The sequence below is a fragment of the Bos indicus genome, chromosome 10 (assembly GCF_029378745.1).
Source record: "Bos indicus isolate NIAB-ARS_2022 breed Sahiwal x Tharparkar chromosome 10, NIAB-ARS_B.indTharparkar_mat_pri_1.0, whole genome shotgun sequence".
Classification (NCBI taxonomy): domain Eukaryota; kingdom Metazoa; phylum Chordata; class Mammalia; order Artiodactyla; family Bovidae; genus Bos; species Bos indicus.
Window position 1 is genome coordinate 49516916 of NC_091769.1, and position 12898 is coordinate 49529813.

The following is a 12898-nucleotide window of genomic DNA, read 5'->3' on the forward strand; positions in this document are numbered from 1 at the left end:
AAAGTCATTTAATAATGAGCTTAGTTAATTCTTTCACCTGTTCTCCCAAGACCTATCGGCTTTCTTAAAAAAGAAAAATCCACGTATATCAAATATCTAACTAAGGATGTAGTTAACCTTATTAAATATTGATTAGAATTGTTCTGTAATATTACTGAATTTGTAAGATCTTTAGCAAAGATTTTTGAGCAATTTATAAATATAGAGCAAATGTTTCTGTTTACTGCACTTTTTGTAATTGAAGGTGATAAATTCTCAAGCCATGGCTATTGGCTTCCATGCACTGAATATTTACCCACAATTCTAGACATTTTCCATTTTTATGGAAGAGTTGCTGTTACCTTAATTATAAATGCAATCATGTGGTTAATGAGAGCTAATGCTTATAGTTAACCTTTTAAAGTGAATTGGCTACAGTTTAGGGAGAAATCTCTTTGAATACAAATTATTTCATTCCTTATTGCTTCGCTTAGAAAGGGATTGAAACTTTTTTTTTTAGCACCATTTCATATCCTAAGGTTCCTAAGGATAGGGATAGTATCTCTTTGTGTCTGCACAGTGGCCAGCACATGTCAGCATTTGATAATTGTTAAATAACAACAAGTGTGCCCCAATTCTACCTTTTTTCCTGGGTTGTTTTGGTAAATTTATAAAGTATGCCAAGCCTTATGGTTAATACTTTCTTCTACAACCAAGTTTTAAAGCCACATTTTCAAAGACCACATGAAATGCTGATTCTAATTGTGTGTAGGTCTTGAGGATTAAGCACACAAATTTCACAAAACTCTGTGAGTAACAAACTCAGCCTTCTGTAAATATACATGCAAGTTCGGAAACAGTAATACTGTACCTATAAATATGCGCTGTCTGTTTTGTGTACAGTATGTAAAAACTCCTTTTCTGCCACACTAAAAATGCAAGCCATTTATGGGAATCCTAAAAAATAGTATTGTACTAAAACTTTGCTAATGATCTTTATTAGAGGATCATCCAACTTTTCACTGACATTGGGTTTTCTTTTCAATTCACTCTTACAGTAGTCTGCTTATTTCCAGCCGTTTGTTATTTTATTGAGTCCTCAATTTAAAAAAAAATATTTTGATTCATTTTGTAAATACAAGCTGTAAAAAAGAGAGATTTAATGTTGTCTTTTAAATACTCCGATTTTCATTCTAATATGAATGTTGTTATATTGTACTTAGAAACTGTACCTTTAATATTACATTACCTTTATTAAAAGTGCATTGAACACATCAATTTTAGATGTGCTTTATGTACTGTTATCCTATAATAAAATTTCAGCTTCTAATGGAACACTTGCCTCATTTTTCTTTCTTTTACTTGGTTCTTGAATTGCATGTACAGTTTTCTACCTTGTCTCCATAGAATGGAGTAGGACAACCTTGCTACTCAAAGTGGGTCCATAGACCTGTGGCAGTGGCATCACTCATGACCTTGACCTTGTCAGAAATGCAAAAACCTAGGCACCATCCCAGACCTACTAAAACAGGATGTGCATTTTCACAAAATCCCCAGGTGATTGGTTTGCATATTAACGTTTGAGAAGCACTGGTCTATAAGGTAGTACTTTAAAAAATATAATTTGTCTCTATTTTGCAGGGAACAAAACATATACAAGGATCGAGCTACCCTTTGATCAGAAAAGGCAAAGAAGGAAATTTCAACTTGTGAGGAAACATCTATTGATTGATAGTAGCTGCCAGAATTGCAGAAATGAGGATTCTCAAAGGAGTGCCATGACTGATCGGTGATATCTACCCTGAATGTAGGAGGGGAGAAAACCTGAACTCACACCACACTTTGTCATCTTTGCTTTAGAAATCATTAAAGGAGAATGTCAAAATGATGCCAAAGGCTTTAAAGATGCCAAAGACTTTTTAAAAATCTGACTTTACCTGGGCTATCATTGTACCATCCCAGCCTGGCCCCTTCTCTTGAGTAGATCAGATAGGAGTAAACCAATAGAGTTAACTTCAGCTAAATATCACATGATTTTAATGATGCAAAGCCTCATCATAAATTATTTTCAAAGTAATCTCAAGGACATTGACATTATAAAATATTTGGAAGTCAGACTGAAGTCAGACTAAACGCAACTGAGTTGGGCTTTTCCTCTACCCACATTCCTAAGCGTCTCTTGCACTTAGTAAAATAAATATTTGAAATGATCCCCAAAGTCATTGCATATAACAAACATCATGAATCACACTGATGGATCCCCAGTTTGTCTGGAGGCAAACCTAAACATCCAAGAGTGGCAGAAGCCTCTTGCTAGATTAACAGCCACTTTATCCTTTTCCTGTACCATCAGTTGTGAGCTTGTTTTCTTAATGTCATTTATCTATGATTAAGGAGCTAACAAAAGTCTTTGTGTGTTTACTATGATTCTGGATTTTTTTCTCCTTTAGAGGGGAAATATTGACTCTAGTAAGATATAGTCATGTCTCAGTAATCCATTTGTTATTTATCTGCCTGATAGATTTCTCAAACAATATTTAAAATTCCAGAATGATTTATTTGTAGGGGAGAAGATGCTTCAACTGTGACTTGTTCTTTGCTTACAGAACAAAAATTAATTTTAGCCTCCCTCACAGTTAATTACAATAGTCACCCCCTAACAAGTCTCACATCTATCTTCTACCATTCTTTCTTTACTGTTTCCATAAAATACACATTGTATTCTAAAGACAGATACTTATTTAGTTATCCTACTTGGAATTATTTCTGCTATCATTACTTTCTCTCTGTGGGATAGTTAGGGGCTACCTATAAATAACTAGCATTCATGGAGTGAATGTGGAGGGGGAAAAAAAAACTGCTGAGAAATTGGTGCAACCACTGTGGAAAACAGTATGGGGGTTGGAAAAAAAAAAAAACTAAAAATGGAAAAACAGTTTCCATGTGATTCAGCAATCTCACTCTTGGGCAAATATCCAGAGGAAACTCTAATTTAAAAAGATAGCAGCACTATTTACAATAGCCAAGACTTGGAAGCAACCTAAATTTCTCTTCTTTGTCAGAGGAATGGATAAGGATGATGTGGTACACACATACAGTGGACTCAGCCATTAAAAAAAAGAGAATGAAAGAATGCCATTTGGAGCAACATGGATGAACCTAGAGATTATTGTATTAAGTGAAATAAGTCAGAGAAAAACAGATACCATATGTAACGCTTAAATGATGAATCTAAAATATACAAATGACCTTATTTACAAAATGTAGACAGGCTCACAGTCATAGAGAACGAACTTATGGTTACCAAAAAGGAAAGGGGATAGGGAGGAATAAATTAGGAGTTTAGGATTAGCAGTTAAAAACTATTAATGTGTATCAATAAATAAACAGCAGGGTACTATGGAATAGCACAGAGAAATATATTCAAAATCCTGTGATAACCTAGAAAGTAACACAACATTTTAAATCAACTATACTTCAAATTTTAAAAATTAAAAGAAAAAAAAGATTGGTATTCAAATGAACAGTTAATTCGGGGTCTTATTTTAGCCCAGAGACCATCTTATACAGAATCCAATAAAATATACTTCAAAACTATTATATTCTGAATAGAAAAATTTGAATACTTAAGTCATTCTGTTCTGACAGCATAGCTAGCATTTCTCTGGCTTTTCAGGAGTAATGATAATTCCTCCTCACTTGAAGTATCATTTATTGCTGAAAAGCCTAATTAGAACAAACTACTATTGGCAACAATATTTCTCCCATTAGTTTCTGAATCAATTACTAGATTGAAACGTCTTTGCTAGGGGGCTATTTCTGGATTCTCACTTTGAAAATACCTTATGGATGATTGTAAATTCAAGAAATTCCCTGAGTGAAGTAGTTACCAGCTTCACTTCATGGCCAAGTTCATCTCAGATAAAGCAAAAAAGGAAGCTTGTTAGCTGAGGGGTAGGAAAATAATGTGGTACTGATTAAAAAAAAAAAAAAAAACATGATCTTGCACATTTCTCTATCTTGATTTGGTTGACGAGAAGAAATACACATAACAAGTCTGATAACTTCACTTAGCCAGGTACTTGCATTTGCAATCAAAGTTCTTTTTGAAATTGTGGTCCACTGAACCATTTTATAAACTCAAAATGAGTAACTACTCTTGTAAATTCTTTCAAAATGAAATTGGCTTCTTGTACAACTTACGAGTTTATTTCTCAGTTTAGCAAAAATGAAATAAAATCTTTCTTCTGCTTGAATATCCACAGAATAAAATGGAACAATCACTTTGAAAAATATTTGGCAGTGTTTTTAAAAAGTCAAACACAAATTTACCATACAACCCAACAATTCTATTCCTATGTATCTGTCCAAGGGAAATGAAAACACAAATTTCACACAAAGACTTGTATACAATCGTTCATACCAAGATAACTCATAATAGCCAGAAAGTGGAAACCATCTAACATTCATTGTGTCGACAGGATAAACAAAATGGGTATATACATAAATGTGCTACCATTTAGCAACAAAACCATTACTAATACTTGCTACAACATGGATGATCTTCAAAAATGGATGATCTACTCGGAGAAAAGAATCCAGATGCAAAAGACTATATACTGTATAATTCTGTTTATCTGAAGCATCCAGAAAAGGCAACTCTGTCGAATTATGAAGCTGCTTAGTGTTTGGCCAGAGATAGAGGTGGGAAGTGGAGAAGGCAATGGCACCCCACTCCAGTACTCTTGCCTGGAAAATCCCATGGATGGAGGGCCTGCTGGGCTGTAGTCCATGGGGTCGCTAAGAGTCAGACACGACTGAGCGACTTCACTTTCACTTTTCACTTTCATGCATTGGAGAAGGAAATGGCAACCCATTCCAGTGTTCTTGCCTGGAGAATCCCAGGGACGGGGGAGCCTTGTGGGCTGCCCTCTATGGGGTCGCACAGAGTCAGACACGACTGAAGCGACTTAGCAGCAGTAGCAGCAGCAGAGGTGGGAAGAGAGAGCACACAGGATTTCTCAGGGCTCCTTAACTGAAAAGGAGCACACAGGATTTCTCAGGGCTCCTTAACTGAAAAGGAGCACACAGGATTTCTCAGGGTGATGGAGATGTTCTAAAACTTGGTAGTGTTGATAGCTGCATAGCTGTGAACTTAACTAAAAATCAGTGAATAACTGAAGTAAATTTTATGGAACATGGATTACACCTCAATTAAAAACTGTTTCTCACACACACACACACACACACACACACACCGTGTTTTCCCTATAACTCAAAGAATAAGTCCAAAGTTCTAAATTCTTTAGCACGCCTTAAAAATCCTCTTAGGCCCCTCCCTTTTCCCTGGTCTAAGGGCCTTCACCTTGCCCAACACAGTGATACAGTAGCTGTTCTCCCCATAGCATGCACACTGTTTCATACTTCTGTGCTCTTCACACCCCCAAAACCACAGCCCCTTTATCCAGTGAACTCCTAGTAGTCCTTCAGTTCAGTTCAGTTCAGTCGCTCAGTCATGTCCGACTCTTTGCGACCCCATGAATCCCAGCACACCAGGCCTCCCTGTCCATCACCAACTCCCAGAGTTCACTCAGACTCACGACCATGGAGTCAGTGATGCCATCTAGCCATCTCATCCTCTGTCGTCCCCTTCTCCTCCTGCCCCCAATCCCTCCCAGCATCAGAGTCTTTTCCAATGAGTCAACTCTTCACATGAGGTGGCCAAAGTACTGGAGTTTCAGCTTTAGCATCATTCCTTCCAAAGAAATCCTAGGGCTGATCTCCAGAATGGACTGGTTGGATCTCCTTGCAGTCTAAGGGACTCTCAAGAATCTTCTCCAACACCACAGTTCAAAAGCATCAATTCTTTGGCACTCAGCTTTCTTCACAGTCCAACTCACATCCATACATGACCACTGGAAAACCCATAGCCTTGACTAGACGGACCTTTGTTGGCAAAGTAATGTCTCTGCTTTTGAATATGCTGTCTAGGTTGGTCATAACTTTTCTTCCAAAGAGTGTCTTTTAATTTGATGGCTGCAGTCACCATCTGCAGTGATTTTGGAGCCCCCCAAAATAAAATCTGACACTGTTTCCGCTGTTTCCCCATCTATTTTCCATGAAGTGATGAGACCAGATGCCATGATCTTGGCTTTTTGAATGTTGAGTTTTAAGCCAGTTTTTCCATTCTCCTCTTTCACTTTGATAAAGAGGCTCTTTAGTTCCTCTTTGCTCTCTGCCATAACAGTGGTGTCATCTGCATATCTGAGGTTATTGATATTTCTCCTGGCAATCTTGATTCCAGCTTGTGTTTCTTCCAGTCCAGCGTTTCTCATGATGTACTTTGCATATAAGTTAAATAAGCAGGGTGAGAATATACAGCCTTGACATACTCCTTTTCCTATTTGGAGCCGGTCTATTGTTCCATGTCCAGTTCTAAGTTGCTTCCTGACCTGCATACAAATTTCTCAAGAGGTAGTCCTTCAAGACCCAGCGAAATGAAACTTCTTCTCTGAAGTAGTCTCTAAATTGTCTCAGTCAGAATGAGTTCCCTCTTCATTGGGTTCCCATAGTATCTGTAATGTTAAACACAACATGAGAGCTGTGAGTTTCAATTTTATTTAAGGACTTACTGAAGAGTATAATCCAAGAGACTGCCTCTTAGCTCTAAGGAACCAAAGAGGTAAGGGGACAGGTCAGTATACATGTGATATTCTGGAAGGGAGATGTAACCAAGCAAACCTTCTTGGTAAAAGGTTACTGCTAGTCAAGAGAAATAGACAGCTTAATGGTTGTAATGCTTTTCTAAGTATAGGAAAATGCATTTAATCCTCTCAAAAAACTACTGAATAGGTGCTCCACGCTTACACACACGTGCTCACAATATCTCTTTTATTGATGAGTCAGTTAAGACACTTGAGTAAAGTCACAATAAAGTCTGGGTATTTCCAGTACTGTACTTGTCACCTGTCCTTCCAATTTACCATACCCTCAAGGTGGAGGACTTTCTAGGACAACATGCAGCCCGGAGAAGGAAATGGCAACCCACTCCAGTATTCTTGCCTGGAGAATCCCAGGGACAGAGGAGCCTGGTGGGCTGCCGTCTATGGGGTCGCACAGAGTTGGACAGGACTGAAGCGACTTAGCAGCGGTAGCCCCTCAAGCGAGTATCCAGCAAATCCTCTCTCAGCTTCCAGGGCAGACTGCCAGGAGTCTGGGGACCCGGAGAGGGTCCCGCCCACTGCGTCATTGCTGACGCCATCACGCAGGGTCGAGGCGGCGCCACCGCCTCCTTTAAATAAGGCCTTCCTAGGTCGCGCACGCACGAGAGAAAGGAGACGGTCGGGGAGTGTGTTTTTGTTCCGTGGGGGTCGCGGTCTGGGCCAGAGCCGCCGCGGACCACGAGGTGGGCGGCAAGGCAGCTTCGTGACGGAGACGCGGTGGGGAGGGCGCGCTCGTGAGAGTCGGGAGGCGGGAACATGGCGGCCGTGCCGGGACCCTGCACACAGCTGATGCTAGCGCAGACCTGTTCTCCGGCTTTGCTGGCAGATTTCTTACCTCCCTGGAACCTTGTTTCTCCTTTAGTTCCCTTTCCCTCAGCCTTCTTTGTGTCTTCCTCGGCTCTCTTGCCCCAGCCCCTCTCTGGGCAAAAGTGTGGAAGGTGGGTTCAGTAGGAACAGGTGAGGCCCGTTCGTTACTGAGAGACTAGCATTTGACTGCGTTGCTCACAAACTCTTATCTGTACGCACAGGGTGACAGGAGATGCACTGAACTTGGAATGTTGATGTTCAGACCAGATTTGTAGTGCTAGTGATTCCTCTTCTTGATCCCGTTAAATGCCACTTAAGTTATCTAGACCTCAGTCTTCGCAAAAGGGAGGTTCTCTTTGAAAGATTCTTGATATCCAGAGCTTCTGCCCTTCGTCGCTCGCCAGAATTTGCCCCATAATTATCTTTGGGAAGGTGGAAGCATGATTTATTTTGGCAGTAAGGGAGTCGGGGCAGGGGGCTGAGTCAAGACATACATCCCGTGCCCTAATGGGATTTAATATGTGAACAATGAGAATGCCAATCTGTTTCCATCTTTATTTTCGCGAAGTTCCTGGAATAAGTTAAATGGAGAAGGACTGATCCTGTGTCAGCTTCGCGGTTCTTCCTCAAAGACCTTGGAAATATTCATCTGTCTGCTCTTTTTTTTTTTTTTAAGTGTCTGTGTCGGGTGAGGGTAGGTGTTAGGAACAGGTTCTTGCCTCATCTGAGTTAACAGTATCTGGCCCGCCAATCACCTGATTTTGTTCTTGATCTTTGGTTTTTCCTCAGTTGAGTGCAAATTCTGGAGAAATCCTCTTCCTTTAAGAGCCTGCACTGCCAGGCAGCACAGTTGTGAACTAGAGTGAAGGAGAAATCTAGGAATATGACTTCCATGATGGCCATGGGTGAACCAAGGTTGAACTGGTGAGTTACATCTGTTTGTAATTCCCTAAAGTGGATTGAGGGGCTTTCCAGGTGGCTCCGCTGTAAAGAATGCACCTACCTATTCAGGAGACACAGGTGCAGTCCCTGGGTCAGGAAGATTCCCTGGAGAAGGAAATGGCAACCTGCTCCAGTATTCTTACCTGGAAAATTCCAGGGACAGAGGAGATTGGCAGGCTCCAGTCCATGGCGGTCTTAAAGAGTCGGACACAACTGAGGGACTGACTAGGCACCTACGCAACAAGATTGAGTGGGTCTGGTGACTAGGTTAGGAAAGGAGGGTATCTGGCCTGAAGAGATCTGGAGGAAACAAGAGGACAAATTCAATGGCTTAAGAGTTTACGATTCTCATCTACACCTACTGAGCAGTTTTGAGTTATCTTTGACTGTACTTCCTCTCCCAAAGCACGTAGATTGTTTCTATGTATAAGTCCATCTTGTATTTATTGTTGGTCTTAGTGAAGGAGAAATACTGGAATATTCTTGTATTCAAGAACCTAGCCCATATCTGTACAAGTAATAGAACTTCTTTAAGAACTGACAAGCTTTTTTTTATATTGGACTCTATATCAAGTGATAATGTAGATGCATAGACTATTTTAGAAGTGTATGAGACCATCCCAAATAAAGGACTCTAGAAATCTAATGTATGTGCTGCTTTAGGTCAATTTGACACACATTAACTGAGCATCTGTACTAGTGAAGGAGTTTGCTAGCAGAGGAGAATATAAGAGATAACAAAGATAGCTAAGATAGCACCTGACTCAAAGATTCAATCAGTATGTATTCTAGTATAATGTAGATGATGATATTGTGTATAATGATGTAATATAATTCATATTGCTTCACTGGCAATCATATTACAATATAGAAATGTCATTGAAGTAACATGCTATACACCTTCAATTTACAAAATGTAACATGTCAAATTTATCAAATAAAATCAGTATGTGCTTAATAAGTACTTGCTTACTGCAAACAGTGCTCCCTTCCTCCAAGGAGCTCACAATCCCTGGGGCCTGTGACTTTGTTTTGTATGTTATGCAAAAATTTTAGAATTTAATGAGATGTCACAAATACAGTACCATAGCAAGTAATAAGAAACTACCCTGGTGTATACCAAATAAGATTTTTTAATTTTGTTGTTTGTATGTTAATCATTGTTTTTTAGATAAACACCTTTAAAAATAGAAATGAATATGGTACAAATATGCTAGAATTTCCCATTTTAGGAATGGCCAGCTGCAGGTGCTATTTGATTAGATTGTTCTGTTGTAAGTTCCTAGAGATATGCTCGTTTATGTTTCTTGCTATAAAATATGTTCAAATGCAACACAGATGCTCTTCTATACCTTTGACATGGTGAAACCAAGTGTGGTTCAGGGCCTTTGCATTGCCTTTGCATTGCATTATAGACCTTGGAACTGTCCTTTTCTATAGAATCCTACTAATTTTTGGCATCCCTAGATTAATGGGTCTCAGTGTATTTAATTTTTAAATTGTTTCCTTCAACCAGCATTTATTTGATGCTTACTAGATGGAAAGCCTTGACAACAGTATGTTAGTCTGTAAGTTAATTACAATACGGAAAATCATATATGACCTTACAGGTGGTTTTAGTAGAGGCACACTATTGATCACATTTGCCAAATAAACAAAAATAGTTGGATAATCAGTCTTTGTAGTGTTTTTTGGCCGAGCACAATAGTGAATGAGACAAAAATAAGTTGAGAAGCATTTTCTTTGAGCAATCAAACAGCTTAATGTATGCCACAGAGCCTAAGATGAGTACTAAAAGAAAAAACAAAGCTGATTATTGAAATTGGAGAATTTCAAAATGGGCCTAGCTTAAAAACTGTACAAGAAATAAAACATCTAAACTCATACATCTGGTTCAGTTCAGTTCAGTCGCTCAGTCATGTCCGACTCTTTGCGACCCCACGAATCACAGCATGCCAGGCCTCCCTGTCCATCACCAACTCCCGGAGTTCACTCAAACTCATGTCCATCGAGTCGGTGATGCCATCCAGCCATCTCATCCTCTGTCGTCTCCTTCTCCTCCTGCCCCCAATCCCTCCCAGCATCAGGGTCTTTCCAGTGAGTCAACTCTTTGCATGAGGTGGCCAACGTATTGAAGTTTCAGCCTCAGCATCAGTCCTTCCAAAGAACACCCAGGACTGATCTCCTTTAGCATGAACTGGTTGGATCTCCTTGCAATCCAAGGGACTCTCAAGAGTCTTCTCCAACACCACAGTTCAAAAGCATCAATTCTTCGGCGCTCAGCTTTCTTCACAGTCCAACTCTCACATCCATACATGACCACTGGAAAAACCATAGCCTTGACTAGACGGACCTTGGTTGGCAAAGTAATGTCTCTGCTTTTCAATATGCTATCTAGGTTGGTCATAACTTTCCTTCCAAGGAGTAAGCTTCTTTTAATTTCATGGCTGCATGAAGTTAAAATATTAAGAGGTGATTTTCTGGGAAAGGAGAGGTCAGGGACATGTAGTTTTAAATTGCAGTTGTAATTGCTTGTTAATCTAGCCTGATATTTCAGTTGTCAAATCCAAGTAAATTACTTTGTTTTTCAGGGATGTTTCACCAAAAAATGGTCTTAAGACGTTTTTTTCTCGAGAAAATTATAAAGATCAGTCCATGGCTCCAAGTTTAAAAGAACTATGTATTTTATCTAGCAGGTAATATGCTTATTTATTTGGTTATTTATATCCATATTTGATATTTTTCTGATACTTGAAGTTTTATATCTGTCTATATCCACTATGAAACATTTGAATTATAGGAATGTAAAAATTAGAAAATAGAAGAACTTAGTATCCTCAAAAGACCACTCTTTGGTGTACATATGTAACATCTTTTAAGACCTTTCTCTACACGTGAACAGATGCATATTAAAATGGGGAGAGTTCCCTGGATATCCAGTGATTAGGATTCCATGCTTTTGCTGCTGAGGGCCTGGGTTCAATCCCTTGTCAAGGAACAAGCCATGCAGTATGTGGCCCAAAAAAGAGGGGGAGTGGGGGTGGAAATCACACTATAAATACTATAAACACTATAAAACTTTTGCAATTTGTTTTTTTCATTTAACATAATACTTCAGGTATTTTGTGCCCCTATATTACCTCAGTCTTCTTATGGCTACATGTTACTTTACAGAGATACTTTTAATTCTTTTAGTTAGTTTTACATTGTAAAATGTTTGTGCAGTTTTAAACAGTAACATTTATAAATTTCTTGTAATTATTTCTATAAGATAAATTTATAGAAATTGAATTATTTGGGCAGATACTATAAACATTTTGTATTTTAATAGATACCACCAAATTGCCATAGATGTCATACGTCCAAATTTCTGGTATGAAAATGTGTATTGTGACAGTAATAATTTCCCCTTCTCACTGCTTACCTGCCTATAACAGCTCTTCTTTCCTTTGTGATTGGCTGCTTCTACTCTATTGTGGATGAATCTTAAAGTTGAGTCATGAAGTTTACTAGAAAGAAGTGATAATATGCCAGATGAAGAATTGGGGAGCTCCCTTAGGAGAGCTCAATGTCTACTTTCATCTTTCTCCACTCCTTTTGCAATGGAGGAAACATATTTCCACTCTCTGCATGGAATGGGACCCCATCTTTTCTACTTTTTCAATATCCTGTCAATTAGCATCCCCTGTTACTCCCACTTCTCTCTTTTGTTTTTGGGTGGGGGATACTTTGGTCAAGTGGTGCAAACTTGCAGGATCTTAGTTCTTCAACCAGGGATCAAACCAATGCCCCCTACAGTGGAAGCTCAGTCCTAACCACTAGACCATCAGGTCTTTGTTCCCTCTTTCTTCTCTCTTGATCAGTATTTAAGCATGCTCAAGTTTGTCCTGTCTCAATCCCTGAATTTCACATTCCCTCCTAGTTAGTTTGTTACCTCTTCTCTCATTTGTACTTAGACTTCTTTGTGCTTGTATATGCTTGCTGGGAGGACATGAGGGACAAAAAAAGCTGTAAGACCTACAGAAAACAGTTAACAAGATAGCATTACCAAAAATTACTTTAAATGGATTAAATGCTTCAGCCAAAAGACAGATTTGGAGCATCTATTTGAGAAACAGAATGGGGGTGGGGGGCGGGGAGAACACCTTCCCTTTACTGCACATCCCATTGCACTTGCTTTCACTAAACATCTCACTACGATCTGTCTCCTACCCTCACTAGGCTGTTAAAACTACTCCTCTAAAGATAATGAGCTATTTTCTATGGAGATATCTCACTCTCTAATTTTCCTTCTAGTTTTCTGGTGACTGTGGTATTTCTTAGTGGGATCAATTCATTACTACCACTGATGTTCATTTAGGCTGTTTTCATTCCTTTACTATTACAAACAGCATCCTTTTTATATACATGCTGCTATAAGGATAAGTTCCTATGAAAGGAAGAGGCGT

At 39.1% G+C, this 12898-nt stretch overlaps 1 protein-coding gene across 10 annotated transcripts in view; it reads left to right on the forward strand.

The window, feature by feature from the left end:
* ICE2 (interactor of little elongation complex ELL subunit 2) overlaps nt 1-12898 on the forward strand; it is an 84165-nt gene that overhangs the window by 7553 nt on the left and 63714 nt on the right. For 7 of the 10 annotated variants that reach the window (XM_070796647.1, XM_070796646.1, XM_019968744.2 and 4 more), the window contains 3 exons: nt 1621-7384; nt 8298-8432; nt 11042-11146. In XM_070796647.1, coding sequence (XP_070652748.1) covers nt 8392-8432; nt 11042-11146 — 146 coding nt within the window. In that variant the 5' untranslated portion in view covers nt 1621-7384; nt 8298-8391. Of the gene's footprint in view, nt 1-1386; nt 1537-1620; nt 7385-8293; nt 8433-11041; nt 11147-12898 lie in introns of those variants that run through there. The other 3 variants (XM_070796648.1, XM_070796654.1, XM_070796649.1) reach the window with 3 other exon arrangements.